Below are 19,205 nucleotides of genomic sequence, written 5' to 3' on the forward strand. Positions count from 1 at the left end.
ATATGAGTTGATCCATCATTCCTCGTGTATGATTTTATTGACTTTTTGTTCACCATGTTTTGGAAGCATGTGTTGTTTCCTGTGGGTTTAATTTCAGTTCTTTATTTGATGGACAATCATTTCCAGTGACTCTTTCAAAATAATTTTTTCCACAGTTCGTTTATTTTCTCAAGGGAAGATTGCATTTTCTGTTGAAAATTAATAAGAGCTCAAAATTGGCAGTTTGAAGCTATATTTCCCGTCGGATTGGTAATTTTGGCAGTAGTAATAGTCCAATTTGCAACTAAGATAATTTCATTATGATTTTTGACAAAAGTTCTTTGAAAATCCCATGCATATTTCTTAGTAGAGATCTTTTATGGAATTCTCCTCAGATAGTAAAATAACATGTATTGAGATCAATTGCAGAGGTAGCACATAATACAAATGTGCACCATTAAAATTATGCAGAGGATAAGGCTTATGGTTGGGGCATGCAGATGCAATGAGATGCATGATGTGGCTTTTAATTTCAGCCTGATCACGTGCCTCTGAAGGTTCTTCTTCAGCACTCTTTTTTTTTTATCAAAAGTTCTCTCTTTCCTTGTTGAGCCACCTTGTTTGCTTGAAAGCCATTTAATGTTCTTAGGTGGTTGCTTCCATTGATCTTCTCATGCTACGGTTTTCTTGTGTGAGATATAACTAAGTAACAAACAATCTACAAATATTTAAAAGTGTTGTTGTTTGACTCATGTCGCTTTTCTGATCTACCAGTTGCACTGATATCTATTTTATATGATATACATAACTGATTAAATTGAATTTCAATTGCAGCAGCTCACTATCTTATTTCTTTGAAGTTCACCTATAAAATTTATCGGTAACTGTTTTATCTTCAGTGGATCTTTACCCTTTACTTCTACCTTCCCTTTGAGCATTGGAGGCATGCTCTTAACGCCCAGTTGTTTAAAATATTTTTTTTTGACTAGGCATAATTGGATTGTGAAAATTACATTTGTATTGTATGAAATATAATTTGGATTATTCTGAATTAAAATTTCAGATATCTACAATATATTTTGATAAGTCAAAAATGAGAATTAAAAGATAAATATATTTCAATTCTGACTTGTCAGAAACCTAATTAGAAAGGTAAGCAGCTCATCTTCTAGGCTGTGGAGTCTAAGAAAAGTGGCAGTACTTCTACCAAGCAAATACATTTCTTTACTTCCTTGGTTTCAGGAACAGGAGTTAAAAGTTTTATTTTAATATGGATGATTTTTATCTTGGTTTGCTACACCATTTAATACTCTATTTACAAAGGGAAACCATGCCTGTGTCATTATTTCATTTTGAATAATCACTTAATACATTTTCAAGTAAAGAAAGGTAATGACAATCAGATGTGCAGAAAATAAACACAAAAAACTGACTCTGCTGCTTACCGTATTACTCTGCTGCACTCCTACTCTAAGTTAGTATCTACAAATTGCATGGTGAATTCAATTCAGTATTGCAGTCCAATCTTGTAAGTCTCAAAGTATTCGCAAAGACTCCCACTTGGGCATTTAAAATTGAAGTTGATACCTTTCATTGTAAAAGGAACAACAACTTAATAAAAGAAAAGAAAGTGGTTCTAAACCACTGACTGCAGCTGAACGCTGTTAAAACATGATGATAAAACAGTAGGGGCTGACAAGGTTTTTTACATCTGTTTGAGTAAGCACTGCACAAAAAAGTGGCCACATACTGTTCAGCATCTACATCAGAAGGCCTTAAGATGAAAGTGTCTACTTGTTTCCCCATGTTCTCCACCGAGGCCCATCTTGACATTCACACCAACTAATCTGGTCACATTCGTAAGGGTTAGGTTGCATTTTATTGCAACCCATGAAAAATGAACAGTAATAAAGGACCTTAATGTTACTTTTAACCAACTGAAAGATTAAAGCAGGAGGTCTAGAGAGATCTAATGGCATTTATTTAAGCCATGCAATCTCTTTTGTAGATTTGTTAGAAATAACAGCAGGTTTTTGGTTCTATCTGCACTAACGATATAAAATTGAACAAGATACATTGCAGGAATACCACATATAAGCAAAGTTTTTCCAACTCACATTACATATTTGTGTGTGTGCATATATATATATATATATATATATATATATATATATATATATATCATATTATATGTGTGTGTTTCTGTTTTATACAGTTTTATAATAAAATGTGCAAAGAACACATCTGCAAATATAATATATTGAAAAATAAGAATTCCTCTGTCCCACTACCCAGGCCCCTCCAACATATTCACGTCAATTATTCCTTTATACAGCATCTGAAAGAAAAGTGCGGATAAAAACTAAGAAACCCAACACTTGTTTGTCCAGACATACGTAGTCTACTGTTCTCATTAATAAAATATATATATTTTTTATTTCATCATAAATGTGTTCTCTTGTTTGTCTTTTAAAGACAAAATGTCTATAAGAGAAGGTTGACCTTCACAAATTTTTTGATTACAATGTTGACAAGCAAGCACCTCAAAGATTCACCTTTTGTTCAAGTAGACACAGAAAAGTAAATGCAACTCAAATGTTAAAAAACTGTAGTTAAATAGAACACACTTTATTCAAGACCCACACCATAATCCTTATTTTTTACACTGACTCACTTGGAATTGGTAAAAGAAAATAAATGCTGTTAGCAAAATGCAGTGGTAAGATAACCCACCACAAAAAAAAAGGGTACTGGACCACGGAATAAAATGTTTACAATATATACTGTAGAACCTTTAGAAATTCTATATAACACATTGGTTTTCTGCAAATAAACCAGACATTCAGAATATGTATGTTAATGGGCCAAAGACCCATTGGTTTAAGACAATATATGACATTAATTCAATAAACCCAAACCCCTAAATCTCTATATAAATATACATATATATTTATATATCCTATTTATTGCAACTAAAATGGCAGCCAGTGTATATTCTAGTGCTTAAAATACTTAAAAGAATAAATTACACACAGCTCAATTGCAGAAGTGCAACAGTATGCCTGCACTTGTGCATTGCCATGTTTCAGCTGATGGGCATTCATACAAGCAGGTCCTGTGTTCTTAAAGGCTTAGGGCAACTGCAGTCCATCCCACCTGCCACAGAAACTGTGGAGTTAATTAATCATTTCTTTTTAATATTTTGATTGCCAAATCACAGCCACTTTACATTTTTAAATATATCCTAGCACAATACATGAATCAGCTGTGAAAGTAAGGGTTAAAAGTCTTTCATCACTGCACTCGACACCCGATGCAGTTTGTCATGGGATGGTGTATCTTCTTTATTTTTGTAAACAAATTCAAAAAATAACAGACCAGATGAACATGGGTAACTTCAAAATTGATGTTACCAAAATTTTATTTTTAAAAAAACTACAATAAAATATTTAGAGCTCATTGTGCAATTTGCACTAGCTGCCTTGTGTGGGCGTTTCATCACTTTTATTGTTCGTTCTTTTTCTTATTACAGATTTGATAATCTTTAAAGCAGGAAATGAAATGTCTCTAAAGTTTGGCAGTGAATTCTATCTGATAAGGGAGAGCGGGGAAAACCCAGATGGTTAAAATGGTTGAAAGAAATTAAAAGCTTCCATTTAGGATTATTAACCCTAATAAAGTAAAAAAGGCGAGGCTTGAAATAATAAAAATTAAATTGGTATCCACTGGAAACTTATTATACATTTATAAAATATCCCTGAACACTTTTGTGATTTTAATAAAAATTAAAAACATAAATGATGGTATGACATAAATAACTGGCAAAATCACTGATAAAGAAGAGTAAGGAATTTAAGATGAGAGATGATAGGAAAATTCACGTTTATAGTGATGTTGTTTTAAATCAATCACATTTCAATATGAATTCACAAATTTGTGAACTCTAATCCTAATCTAACCCTGCAGATTCCTACATACTCTTATGCTCTTTTTAAAGGAACAATTAATTCTAAAGCTGGATCAGCTTACATTTGATTAAAAAAAAATAAACTTGAAAATTGCTTCTTTGTCCCCAAATTTACATTTACGGTGCAAAAGTTTTGTTTTTTTAAAATTGTCTGGAAGAAGTATTAAGCACTAGAGAGATTTTCGTTTTAAGTTATTTTTAAGAGATAGGTAACTCTTAAAAACTGAACAGATTCTTCACTGGCCACAATCAATATTCGAATTTTAAAACTAGACTTCAGGTTACCAGTCAGAAAAGGTAAGGTTGTATCGTAATTTAATGCGATATACATCATTAAGTTCCTAAAATGAAACCTCCTAATATCATTGGATTGACAATCAATTTAAGAAAACATTGTTAAGCCTGTAGTTAATGAATTTTCAATGAAGAAAGTGGTATGCAACACAAAAGATTTGTAGTATTAACTAAAAGCCTCTCCAGCCAATACGTGAAATTACAATAATGCAATTTCCACTGCCACTCTTGTTACAAAACTATATTTTAATGAATCCCTAATAACTCAATGAAGCTCACATGACTTGCACAAGCCTACTTTCATCCAGGCCGGCCTGGAGGGATGTAGAGCACAGCTCTATATATAGCTGTGTTTTATTATTATTATATATCTTTATTAGAACAGAGCAGAATTTAAGCTATAAGGCCCTTGCTGTGAAGTTAAAAAGGGGCTTTTGTAAGAAGTCCTGAGCCATTCACTGGCTATCTTGAAGGGCAACTTGCCAAAACATCCATTACACCCATTAAAAAGCAGAACCCCTTTTGTTCCTCATTAGTGGTAGTCTGTCTCTTGGAGCTGGTTGAGAGATATAGAGCATGATGTGCTGAAGGAAAAACTGTGTCATACGAAGACTTTGGCCAAAGCATCGGCTCCTGCACTGGCAATGTAACATTTGGATGGGTGGAATGCCACATCGTGGATAGACTCATCAAATTTCTTTCGATGGGCAGTGAACTCCTGAATACAAGTCTTGTTTTCTAGGTTCCACAAACGGATTGAACAATCATGACCTGTGAGAAGGTGAGGGGAGGAAAACGACATGATTAATGATGAACAACCATAACAGGAACAGTGCTAACATCAAGTTATATATATATTTTTTACTAAAACAAATACAATCACTCAACATTTAACAAGGCCACAATAAAAGTGTAATGTAAATTCAAGGTTTATTGTCATGAATTTTACAGACCTAAGTTTATTTACACTAATATGACAAATTTCAAGGAAATTATTAAAAAAAGTCTTTCATGAAATGATTATAAATCAAACCAAAAAACATAAAAGATTTGAGGCCCACATATTTCAGATAGAATTTTTCCTGAAATTATTTAGACCTCTTTCTCTATGAACTTCAGATGCTATTGTAAGTGTTACATCATGACAAAGTGACCAGCCTCCTACTTTGGGCACAGTGTTGTCATTGAAACATTTTCTTGAAAGCAATGTGAAGATACAAATGTAAAATTCAGATGTGGGTGAAATACCAACTATTGCGATTGTGAAGCATTTAAAACTGTATCCTTACGCTAATTATCCAAGAGACTGCCCCTACCTACCTCATACAATTACATCAAATATTAATTTCATTTGTCATTATTTTAGCAAAGTCCTAGTCATAATAGACAAACATGATTAAACATTACTGTACTATATATTGTTATTTTACATTTAGCTGACAATTGTAACTAATGTAATAAAGTATGCCTGCCTAAAAGGCTATAGTGAGTGCAAATAACTACATACATTTTGCTTCAAAATGTCAAATGACAAAATTTAACCCGAAAATGAAATCAGATGCCTATAGGAGGCTTTAAATTAAAAATGAAATATTGAAAAATAAAAGATTAAGGAAACATCAGTAAGTATGCAAGCTTATTTGAAAGAATTTAATTCACCAATTAAACTACATAAAACAAAAACACATTCTTATATAGTAATAAAATGGATGAATGTACGCCAGCTTTGCTAAGGAAATGCAGTTCTACATATTGATAAGATGCTATTAACACAGCTTGGTGAATACCTGTTTTAAGTTACACTAAGTACCACATCTGGGTAATGATGAGAATACAACTTCTCTTTTTCTTGGAAAATACCCATAAACTACGCTGTTTTCTATAAAGAACAATGTCTAATTTTTGGTTAGATGGCATATTAGTTTTGCTCACTCCTAAACATCTGATAATTGATTTTCAGTTAAGAACAAAAAAATGTTGGTTTCTTTTTGTTTTGTTTTTTTTTAAAGTTTGAGGTAGCAAACCTAGCATTGTTGATCTCTTCCTACTAAATGAATTTTTCAATTTATTTCCTCATTAGCATAAAATGCCAAATGAGCTAATTTTCTGAAAATGAATTTCAATACATAGATGTTCCATTCTCATTATAAGGGTAGGCCATAACTGATTTTTGCATTTAATAATGCTGCACAATAAGAGAGTATGTACAATTATAACATATCCTAATATATATACAGTATATTCTTGTTAATAAATTATTTGAAGGCTTCTTTTTAGTTAATTACAATATTATACAGTACAATTGTGCCTTATGGCTCAATAACATCTGAAGCTCAAAATTAACAAAGAACTAGCAAAGAAAAAAAACTATGCAAAATTACAATTTTAGATTTTAAATTGTTACAGAGGGACTGAATTTGCAAAGACCAATATCTGAATTACAGATTAATTAAATTATTCATTTATTTAAATGATAAAAGTGAAATGAGAAAAAAATCTATCAGATGACAGCACTAACAGTCAGAATGTTATGTTTCTAATGGACAAAGAAACTTTTCCAGGTGAAACAAAATAAAAAATCTGGGAATTACTTACTACCAGACATTAGATACAATCCATTTGGATCAACAGCTAAACTCGTAACAGCATCTAAATGTGCCACCATTGAATGGATCAGTTTGCCTTGGAGATAAAAGCAAAAATATTAATTGCAATATAAGCCATCTTTACAACAAACTTAAATTATAAGCAATGAGCATCATAAACACAGCTACATTTCCAAATAAAATTATTGACAACCATCTAACAGCAGAAACAAAAACTGAAAAATAGATGTTAACATCCAAGACTGGGTTTTCATTTCAAAGCATTCAAAATCATGAGTAGAGCAGAGCAAAATCAATTTTCTATCGACAAGAAAATATAATTCAGTACTACACTACTGAAAAATCTTGAACAGATAATTGATCTATACCTGTGTTGTTATCAAAGAACTTAATGTGCCTGTCCTCCAGTGCCGTAATCGTAATGGGAAGGGTTGGATGGCTGAGAACCTTGTTGATCTGACAAGAAGCACCTGAAAAAATAGATTATAAGTTGTACTGTTAAAGTGAATTTTCATGTAGGAAAATATAATTTGTACTGTTAAAGTGACATTTGCATGTAGCAAAAATCAACTGCGTTGTCAGAAGTATGTAAACATCATACTCTATTAAATTAAATATAGTATTGTTTTGAAAACATTTTTATGCAACCGAAAATGATACCTATATCAAAACTTTTTTTTCTTTCAAATTTCATCTAAACATTAGATGGCTGGTTCATGGTTCTGTTTGACAGCACATTCTGTTAAGCCTGCTTTTAACATCAGGGAAGGGTTGAAAAGTCACCCTAAACCGTGTAAGAACAATAAACGTAAATGTAGATTTTTAATCTTTCCTTCCTTTACTTTATTATGAATATAACAGACAAATATAATATTAAGTAAAAAAGCTGCTCATTTGTTTTAACATACCAGTGTCAGTATTAGACTCAAGATTAAGAACCAACTGTCGTGTCTCCATGTTGAAGATCCCAGTGTTTCCTGTGTTAAATGATGAAACCATATGTGCTGGATCACTGCATACAAGATCAACAGAAGAGGGAATCCCCAGCTCTGAAAATAATTAAACACAATCCATACTCATCATTAAAGTTAATCTAATTAACTGTTATAGTAAATAATTTACAGAGAAAAAAGTATTTTCTAGCTTAGTAATTAAGATAAAAACTTTAACAAACAGATTCATTCATATTTTAAAGTTAAGCTCAAAGATGAAAATAAATCACAATGATCCCCAGAGTAAATCATTTTATTGCTGTTTGAATTAAGCACACATGTGTGTAAACTGTGATAATAAAGTGTGAAGAAACTAAAGCTGTGCATTTCTGTCACTCTGCTTTCTTTAATAGTGTTACATATTAGCAATGTGATCATTTAAAATCTAGTTTATTTATATCAAATTTCTCATTGCTTGTTCTGCAGGTGGTGTGGTGTAGGTGAAACAGAGGCAGACTATAAAATACAAGTTTCAGGTTTTCAATTTCTATCTTTGACTATTTTTGTGACTCTGATCAAGTCAGTTAATTAAGCTCTGATCCAATTGTAAAAAAAAAGTATACGTAAATCTGTACTTGCAGTGTCCTAGGGATGGAGGTCACTATATACTGGTGCAATGTAATCAATCACTAGGTCAGAAAGAGTGACTGAGACTGAATGATGACAAAATAATTGATTAAGGAAGTGATAGCTGATGTTAAATGAGAGCTGACCTGAAGCAACATTAATATATTTAATGACTGGAGAAATCAAACATAATGATGTCCTGAAACAGACACCACACACCTGAAGGTACATAAGCAAAAATGAAATAATGTCCACACAAACAATCTTGTTTTTCTCAGTTTACAGGTCAATGTAATTATTTGTTTACCTTCCTTACTCTTACTGGATGTGATTTAGCTTTTCTCCATGCATAGTTATTTACTGGAAAAACAACATGCTTATAAATGTCATTAATTATACAATTAATAGACATGTTTTCAGCTCTAAGCCATTAACTAGCACAATTTCATGAATGTTTTGTGTTATACATACACACAGTAATAATAATATTATTTTAAAGCATTCATTATAAATTGTAATTTATTCCTTTGCTCTTTTGAATTTTCAAGATCTCTTATTTATTGTGTTGCTTTACACCAGCAGCATTAACTCTGGCTCGTTGTGATCCTAAAATGAATTAATCACATTTAAAGACAGTTGGATGGATGCAATTTTAAAGTATTCATGTGACTGCAAAAACTGCGAAAGGTGCCAAACAAAAATTAGACTACAAATATTTGCCAAGAAAGTACTAATTGTGCAAACAAACTTCTCAGCTTACAGTATTACATACTGGAAGCACTTGGTTTTCAGGCAAGAGGTAAACATGAACTGTGAAGTGTAGAAAGCAATTACTCCTAATTTGACCCTTTCACATTTTGCTGTGTTGAAAAGTCATAGCATATTTAAATGAAATTGTTCCCTAATCATGCAGAAAAAATCCTTTTATTTTAAAATGAAACATTTAGATGCCTTTGGAGTTGTATACAAAACAAAGATCTGAAAATTATCCAACCATTCCCTCCCTTTAAGCAATGTAAAATGGATGAGATATTTAATTTTCTTGAGCAATCACATTAAATACAGCTAAAACAAGAATTGAACAGCTCTTTGGCTAAACATAGGAGAAACTGTCTAGGCAACCTTTTCAGCACTTCAGATTTGGCCAATTTGGGACAATGGCTAGAAAAAAAAATATTTTAAGAAAGAGAAACATTAAGTCACATCTGAAGATTGCTAGAAGTCATATGAAAATATCTGAAACCATAAAGAAGAGAACCTTCGTGGTCTGATGAAACTAAAGTTGATCTATTTGGCCTAAGGTGCATAGAGGTCATCTAGACAGTTTCTCCTATTTTAGTAAAAGAGCTGAAAGTAAAGTGCTATGTTTTGTGCAATCTAAACACCCAGATAACACCACCCTTACTGCCAAGCATGGTGGTGGCAGTATCAGGTTTTGGGGTTGCTTTTCAGTAGAAGGAACGTTGAAGTTTTTTGCCACCAAGGACAAAATGGACAGTGACAAATACTGGCAAATTCCTGAGAAAACACAGTTACAGGTAGTCAGAGACTGCATTTATTGTAAAAATTCACACAACAGGACAGTGACCATAAAAACTACTAAGGAATGTCTTGGACAAAAAATGTTTGGCATGCAAGACCCGAGATTTGAATCCAATTGGAAATTTGAGGTATGACCTAAAAATTGCTTTCCACCAAACACTCTCCAACTAATAAAACAGAACTGAAGCAAAATTACATTGAAGATTGGGCAAAAATTCCAAAATCTAAATTTACAAAGATCACACAGATATACCCAAGAAAATGTATGGCTATAATTGCAGATAAAGGATGATGTACAAAATATATATAGTCTTTCATTCTGGAGAAAAAAAATGTTCCTGAATAAAGCATATTTTGATTAATATTTATGTTCAATATATTGTGTTATTAAAAGGAAAAAATAACTTCAATGTAAAATTTGGATGTGTAAGTGAAACAAAATGTGAAAAAAAAGTTGTTGGGGTTAATATTTTCTGAAGACATTTTTTCACATTCCATTACATCAGATTGTAGTGGGTGAAATGAGATGCAATCAGTACTTATGCAATGGTTTCTCATTTCCTCAGAAATACTTATAAATACACAATTGTTCCTTGAGGGTTTTAGTATTTTTTTTTTTAGTTTCATTTTAAAAGGTGCACTTTTAAATTTTTAAGTTCAGAATGCTGTATACCGTTACAGATAACCCATTGTATCTTTGTGTGGTATCACAGCTGCTGACTGGAAAGCTCTACGGCAGGTTGTGTTGAAAGTGCAGGGGATTATCAGAATATAGCTTCCAGCCATGGAGGACATTTATAGCACAAGTTGCCTCACGAAAGCCACCAGCATCTGCATGGATCCCACTCACCAATGCCACAGTCTATCTAAACTTCTCTCATTCAGCAAACGCTTCAGAGCCTTTCCTGCATGGACCTCAAGGCTCAGAAACAGTTTCATCCCAAGAGCTACAAATGCACTTAGTCAGTCCATCAAGTGCTCACCTCACTGTAAACTCGTATTACAACTTTAATCTTGTATAACCTGAGCCACTTTATGAACCCATATCTGCACTCTATGTACATGTATGTACTTATGCTTTCATAGTGCATATTTTTTATGTGTCAATGGTATAGTAAAGGCAATTACAATTTGTTTGTCCTTCTCCACTTTAAGCCCATCTGGAAGTACACCAAACACAGCTGTTAATGGATTAGGAGGGATTATGACACCAAGGGTGTCTGAAAGGCATTTAAAGATTTTGGTCCAAAATGTTGTTAATTTGGTGCATACCCAAAACACGTGGCTCAGTGAAGGGGGAACTTGATTGCAGCGTTCACAGATTGGATGTTGCCCTGGAAATATTTTGGACAATTTTAAATGAGAGAGATGCTCTTAATATATAATATTGAGTTGAATAATTCTATGCTTTGCACTTATGGAGCTCAAGTGAATTCTGTGCATTGTTACTTTCCACTCCTTTTCTGAGATGTTGAGTGAGAGATTCTTTTTCCACTGTACTCTTGGATCTTTGAAAGGAAAGGACTGTAAAAAGGTTTTATATATTACAGAGATGCTGTCTGAGTCCTTAAGGCTGATCGATATTTTTTCCGGTGTAGAGGTAAGTGGGAGGTGAGGAAAATTGGGCAAGTTCTGTTTAACAAAGTTTCTAATTTGAAGGTAGTGAAAGAAATGTTTTGCTGGAAAGTTAAATTTAGAGTATAATTCTTCATAAGATGCAAAGACGTTGTCTGTGTACAGATCTCTAAGTGATTTAATCCCGAATGTTTTCCAGACATTAAAAACTGCGTACATTTGAGATGGTGGAAAAAGGTGCTTCTCATGCAGCGGTGCCAAAGATAAAAGCTTCTCTATCTTAAAATACTTTCCACATTGGTTCCATATTCTGAGTGAGTGAAGCACAATTCGGTTGTTAGTATTTTGGCGATAACTAGTATTAATTGGGGTGCAAAGCAAGGAATATAAAGAAGTACTGCGGGATTTTATTTCTATTGTGGACCAAGCCTGTGTACGTATATTTATTTGTGTTCATGTTTTTATAGCTTGTATATTTGCTGCCCAGTAAAAAAAATTGAAAGTTAGGTAGGTCTTTGTAGGGCCGCCCTTTGGATACGTGGATGTTTTGAATTCCAAATAAATGAGGTTATGGTTGAATCTAATTTCTTAATAAAAGATCTATTAATGTATATTGGAATGTTTTGAAATAAAAAGAGAAGCTTAGGAACGATATTCATCTTAACAATGTTAATTCTTCCAGCTAAAGTGAGAGGAGGGGTTGACCATCTATGCAAGTCTTGTTTAATTACTTCCATACAGATGGCAAAATTTTGTTGTTAAAGAGCTTTATCTTTACCCCTAGGTATTTAAACTGATCTGCGATGATAAAAGGGAAGGTGTCCAATATAATACTGTATGCCTGACAATTCACCTTTATTCAAATTGATTCTGAGACCAGGAATCTTTTGAAACTCTATTAGTGCCATTAGGACTGCAGGCACAGTATTTTGTGGATCTAATATATACAGTACCATATCATCTGCATACAGAGAAACATTCTGTTCCAGTCCTTCTCTGATAATCCTCTTTATCTCATAAGCGTTTCAACAATGAAATGGCAGTGGTTCAATGGCAATTGCAAAAAGCAGTGGCGACAAGAGCCATCCTTGTCTGGTATCATGTTCTAGTTTAAAGTATTCTGAATGAATGTTGTTAATACAAACTAAAGCTTCTGGATTGGTATACAGTAGTGTGATCCATGCACAAATTTTTGGACCAAACCCTAATTTCTCCAATGTAGTATTTGGTCTTGTGAGATTACCGAAGGTAGCACTTTCTCCATCCTTCTAGCTAGGACTTTGGAGAGTATCTTAGCATCATTATTCAGAAGTGAAATTGGTCTATATGATGCACATTGTAATAAGTCCTTATTTTGTTTAGGAAAGATGGTAATTAATGCTTGAAAAAATGTTTGAGGTAGAATTTTATTTTCTCTGGCTTCTGTAAATGTTGCTGATAGAATGGGAGCTAGCTGAGTTGAGAATTTCTTAAAACATTAGGCAGGGTAGCCATCAGGACCTGTTGCTTTCCCACTCTGAAGTGAGTTTATAGCATCTAGTAATTCTTATTGTGCCAAAGGTTTATTCAATTCCTCTGTACTAAGAGTATCTATTTGTGGTATCTGTAATGCATCCAGAAATGCATTACATTGTGTCTTGTCTTCTTTAAACTCAGTAGAATATAAGAATTTATAGTAATAGTAAATGTGTAAATTATATTTTTTTAGTCAATGATTTTGGCTCTGTTTGTGTTGGCGATTGCTGAGATTGCATTGCAAGCTTTTTGCTTGTGGATTTGTTGAGCTAAGATCTTATTAGCTTTCTCTCCATGTTCATAATAATGATGTCTTGATTTAAATGTGAGTTGTTCAGTTTCTTTAGTTGTTAAGAGGTTGAGTTCTGAATGCAGAGACTGCATTTTCCTATGAAGTGCCTCACTTGGACACCCGACATGTTCATGGTCTATTCTAGTAATTTCGCTGATTAGCTCTGACACCTTCTTGGTTTCCAATTTATTTCTGTGGGAAAGATATGAGATCATCTGTCCTCTTAAGAAGGGCTTCAGGCTTTCCCAGACAATTCCTGCAGAAACCTCTGAGGATGGATTTGTCTCTAAAAAAATACTGATTTGCTTGGGTATTGATTCTGTACAGTTCTGCTAATAAAAGTGGATTAAAACGGCATCTGCAAAATGAGTATGTGAGGCATAATGACTTTAGCTCCAAAATCAAAGGGGCTTGGTCAGAAATAACAATAGCGTCGTACTTAAAAGATTTAATCGTAGGCAAGAAATTGTCATCTACAAAGAAATAATCAATTCTTGAGTAGCAATAATTCACTGGTGAGTAGAAGGAATATGCTCTTGAGTTTGGGTTTACAAATCTCCAGGGGTCTGATAAGTTTTGGTCAGTTACAAACTGTGTAATTGTCTTTGCAGTGTTAGATGTCATCGCCCCTCTGGCATGAGACCTATCTAGGTCTGGATTTAAAAAACAATTAAAGTCCCCAGCAATTATAATTGTATGAGTGTTCACGTTGAGAATGGATGCAAATACGTTTTGCATGAAATCCTTATCATCGACATTGGGTGCATAAATATTTATCAAAATCACTTTTAGGTTAGATAAATTACCTTTGACAATCACATATCTCCCTTCAGGATCAGATACTACAAATGAGACTGGACAGTTAACTTTGTGAGCTGGAATTTTAAAGGTCTGAATCATGAATTAAAGAGAAAGAATTTTCTCACCTAACAGGTCCAAACACTAAAATAGTATTTTTACAGGAGGTCCACTTATTAAGCAAGGATCAGTTTTGGCTGCACAAAGACTGGACTGGCCAAATGTTCCAGTCCAGCTTTACAAAGAAAACTAGAGGTGTTGAAATTCTTATACATAGAACAGTCTCATTTGTTTTTTTATTTTATTAATTTCATAGGAAAATTAGTTTATGGAGGAGTTGCATATTGAATCCCATTGCACCATACAATGAAAATAAAGTTATTCAATTCAATTCAATAGAAGAGAGCATATATTTACAGATGATGATCCCTGGCTTCTAAGTCAATTTAGATTTCCAAGTGCTATCCCTCTTGGAGCTGTGTGATGTTAGAATACTAGGATGTATACTTGATAACATTTTTATGATGAAATGTATTAAAGTATGATATTACATCCATCCATCCATCCATCCATTTCCTAACCCGCTGAATCCGAATAGGGTCACGGGGGTCCGCTGGAGCCAATCCCAGCCAACACAGGGCACAAGGCAGGAACCAATCCTGGGCAAGGTGCCAACCCACCGCAGATGATATTACATTTTACATATAAATTAAGTTCATTTAAATGTATAATGTTAATAATTAAACACGTAGCGGCATGGTTGTGCAGCAGTAGCAATGAGCTAGTACCCGTCCAGGGATTGTTTCCTGCCTTGTGCTCTTTGTTAGCTGGGACTGGTACGTCTCTGAATGGATGGATGGATGGATGAATTAAACATGTATAACGAAGACTTTTCAATGTTCCTTAAAAATTTTGAAGAACTGACGTTCTAAGCTTACAGCTGGTTTTACATTTCTAACAGATGCTTATCTTGTGGCAATTAATTATGCAGAGAAAGAAAACATAAGGACAGAAATTGGAGGTTGGTACATTTGACACAGACAGTATTGCTGCAATAAATTATTGCATCCAGAGTTAAGCATGCATCCCAGTAAACATCTTGCGGGTGGCAGGAACAATCCCTGGATGGTGCGCCAGCTTATCGCTCCCTCTGCACCACCATGCCTCCACATGGTTAATACAAGTTTTAATGCATTTTATAATGAAAATGATATCAAGTATACATCTTAGCATTCGAAAATGTTAAGAGAGCTATAATATCATGAAGGTAATGCATTATTTGTGGTGATTGCTGCCTTTGAACTCCTGTTGGTGTAAGAGAAAGCCTGTTTAAGAAGCACGTAGAGATTAACAACTGGATCGGGGAACACTTAGAATATGAAGCATTTAATGTGTTACTTTAGTTACAATGGGATTTGAGAAACTCTAGTAAATTAAACATAATTTTTAAGATGAAGTTCACAATGTTCTACTTTAATTACGAAATTAACTACGATGCTAAAGCAGAAATTTCAAGATTAAAGCTGACATTTCAACTTCAATCTTGACATAAACCTTTTTGTCTTCATTGTGTCCCTATTTTTTTATCCTTATCTGTGACCCTAATACACTTCCATATGATTTACAGACAGTTGCCTTTTCACAACAACTTTGACATCTGACCGCTTCTTTTTTATTTCAGGTACTATGGGACTTTCTGAACTTGAACTTTTGAGTACTACTTCATCCATTTCCTTTTGTTGCTCATACTACTGTTTAAGCCACAAAATAAGTTTTCCCTTGCCTCCACTTCACGGAGTAGTACGCCCAGTTCATATTTCCTGAAATTCTTTTTTCTTTTTAATGTGCTTTTACCATTGTCTATTAACAAAACTGTGAACAGAAAGGGATACTTATATTGATTTGCTAATACAAATATGGGAAAATCTGGGAGGAGTCAGGGTGGGGCTGTAGATGCGTGAGCATGCGTTAAAATTCACATTGATTGGGATTTATAAAGGGGAAGTGCATGGAACTTTACTTATGCACATTTCTGTTTTTGTCCATATGCATGTTTTAGTGTGAATTCTACACAAGACATTATAGATGAGGCCCTAAATCTTAAAAAAACAAATTTAAATAAGTATAAGTATAGAAAATTAAATACTTTGTTGATCTGATATTATACATAACACAAGCTCATACTTCCCCTGAATTTCTAAGCTGTCTGCCACATATCACTAAATCTGGTTATCTAGGTTGTCTGTCTAGTACTCTGCTTACTATGAGACTTTTGAGTCTTGAGCATAGACAACTTGCTCATTAATTACTAAAGTCAATGTGAAATTATGTGAGTTCTAGTTGTTGGGTATGTAAAACTTGCCAACTAAAGTTGCTGAAACTGTCACCAGACTAAGTCAATTTCTAAGACGAAAACCATTGAGCATTTCGAATTTAGCGACAGCATGCAGACCTTCCAGCACAGTCTTGCCTGTCCATTTTTATGATGCGCTTTGTGCTACATTATTTGTATGAAAATGTGCTATATAAAAAAATGTTGTTGTTGCTTGCTGTATGAAGGATTAGTAGGTATGGCAAGTTCATCCCCAGAATCATGGCCCTTTTTTCTATGCTATTGTGGTATGTAAAACAAGAGACATCAGACATACAAGCTTTTCTTTTTGCTAGTTAGGTGCAAAATATTTATGAATTGCACTTCATATACTTCAAAAAGAACACTCTCCCATCTACTGTACATTGGAGAAAAAACTATTGAGGGAGTGAGCAGATTTGAATTTCTTTAAGGGCGAAGATGACTGCTTTGGACATTGACAGGGCTCGACACAGCCTTTACTTCTGCAAATGTCCAAGGAAGCAGTATAATCCATACTCATGTCTTTGATTTCCAGAGATTTTAACTCTACCCATACTACAGAACAATTAGTAAAGTACAAAGTTTATTTGTATTTAAGTATTGCAACTTTCCAACAAAAATGCATGCTCATCATTATTTAATGTAATTTACTGTGGGGTCAGTTTCTTGTATATCTGTTACCTTTGTTTTCATTAAATACTGTCAAGGCTGAAGAGATTTCTGTAGCATTCCACAATCGTACAGTGCCATCTGCTGAACAGGACAGTAACCTCTGATGTGCCGCACTGTAAACTAAACCCCATACTGCATCGGTGTGACCCAAAAGAGCACCTCGCAGTATAGATGAATCTGAAAATATGTCAATAGAAATGGTATGAGCTCAATCACATTGAAAAGTCAAACAGAAACAACATCAAATTCAAGTTCATGTGTACAGTAAGGAACAACAGTAACATTAAATGTGTATGTTACCAGGAGTACAAATTAAGAGAGAAAAAAAAAAAAAAAAAATTGCACTATCAATAGCATTTTCTAAATAAAAGCATTAGAATGTAAGCATTAAAACAGTGCAGTTGTAATTTATACAAACTTTAATAAATTTGCATTTGTGTTTCCATGTAAGTTATACTAACCATATGAATCATAAGGGTCAACATTTGGGCTAGGAGTATTCCAACTCTGAATTGTCCCATCAATTCCACCACTGAAACACTGATCTCCATTAGTGCTCATCACTACACATAATACAGAACCCCTGAAATATAAAGATTTAGTTATCAAACCAAAAAATTAACCTTAAAGAGCCATTTTTAATCTGTTGTGGTAGCTGGCCCGGACACAGACAGGTAGACATGGTTTAAATTCACCCACACAAGTTTATTTACAATTGCTAATATTTACAAGTGCACACACTATCCACACAACTTCCCCAAAGTCCAGGCCTCAACACAATGCCTCACTCTCTTCAGGCCACCTCTTCTCCTCTCCTCCTGAGCTCTGTCCTTCTCCTTTCCCGACTCCAGCCAACAAACGGAGGGAGGCGGCCCCTTTTATCCCCACCCGGACGTGCTCCAGGTGCCTCCCGATAATATAATCTTGCGCCGGCACTCCCCAGTGTGGCGGAAGTACCGGCTGTGCACCCGAAAGCATTCCGGGTGTCACTGGTCTTCTTCCCCCCAAGCACTTCCAGGTGTGGCGTTGGGGTACCCCCTGGCGGTGACCATGGGCCCCTATAGGGTTGAGTTTCCAAGCTCAGTTCCCATGGTCCCCAAAGCCACCAGGGCGGTCACCCCCTTGTGGTCTGGAGGAGGCATACTGTACACATCTTTCTTTTCATTCAGCACATTTCTGTGAATATTCTTAAATATAACCTACTACATAAATGATCAACCCATTTTCAAAAACCTGTTCATTGACTTTCAGAGACCGCTAGACAGCATGAACTACGAATTAGTGAGACAGAAGTCCATTACTGAATGCTCTTGCACAATGCCAACCACATGCAGTAAAGAGAGGTAAATTAGAATCATCAATTAGCCTAATCTTGACATGTGAAGAACATGAACTTTCATACAGCATTACCAGACTGGGAATGAAATCCTGGTTCACGGAGCTGTGATTACTACTACTACTACTACTACTACATTAGCATTCTACCCCATATATTGCTTTCAAAAGCAGATGCTTACTTCATCTGGCAACAAACATTTTGCTTTGGTTCATATTGAAATGACCAGATTTCTAGAAAGTATAAGCTTCAAAAACATATTTATAATGCTAATCCTAGGTTTTCACTAAATCATAAATTATTATTTACATTAACGTTTCTTATATTTGTGCTCTAAAAATGATCATAGTTTCAGGCGTTTCTATCATTACTTGAAAAAAATCCTTCAATTCTGTATTACTGATGATTCCAAAGTTGATTAAAAAAACAGAAATCTTGCACTAAAGTTTTCTATTGGCTCAAGCAGCTGGGAAACAGCATACTAATATCATACTTTAAACAAATAATTTTTAATTTAACTGGGGCACACATCTGATCTCCTCAGTTTAGTGGATTATTATCTGGAGGCAGCCGTATAAGCTTCTCCAAGAAGCACAAAGCAAGTGTCATATTGAACTTTGTTATCAGTCTCTTGTCAGCCAAAGTAAAAGCTGAAGTAACAGGGTCTCTTTTCATTTTCTGAACTCACTTTTTCAGTTATGGGGACACTGGACATCT

At 34.3% G+C, this 19,205-nt stretch overlaps 1 protein-coding gene across 1 annotated transcript in view; it reads right to left on the reverse strand.

Moving 5' to 3' along the window:
* Window positions 1-2,586: 2,586 nt before the first annotated feature.
* strn (striatin, calmodulin binding protein) overlaps window positions 2,587-19,205 on the reverse strand; it is a 190,992-nt gene continuing 174,373 nt past the window's right edge. The window contains exons 13-18 of the mRNA XM_039738562.1: window positions 17,614-17,735; window positions 17,162-17,329; window positions 7,755-7,895; window positions 7,215-7,316; window positions 6,836-6,922; window positions 2,587-5,011 (exon numbers count right to left, since the gene is read on the reverse strand). Coding sequence (XP_039594496.1) covers window positions 4,842-5,011; window positions 6,836-6,922; window positions 7,215-7,316; window positions 7,755-7,895; window positions 17,162-17,329; window positions 17,614-17,735 — 790 coding nt within the window. The 3' untranslated portion in view covers window positions 2,587-4,841. The remainder of the gene's footprint in view (window positions 5,012-6,835; window positions 6,923-7,214; window positions 7,317-7,754; window positions 7,896-17,161; window positions 17,330-17,613; window positions 17,736-19,205) is intronic.

The sequence above is a fragment of the Polypterus senegalus genome, chromosome 16 (assembly GCF_016835505.1).
Source record: "Polypterus senegalus isolate Bchr_013 chromosome 16, ASM1683550v1, whole genome shotgun sequence".
Taxonomy (NCBI): domain Eukaryota; kingdom Metazoa; phylum Chordata; class Cladistia; order Polypteriformes; family Polypteridae; genus Polypterus; species Polypterus senegalus.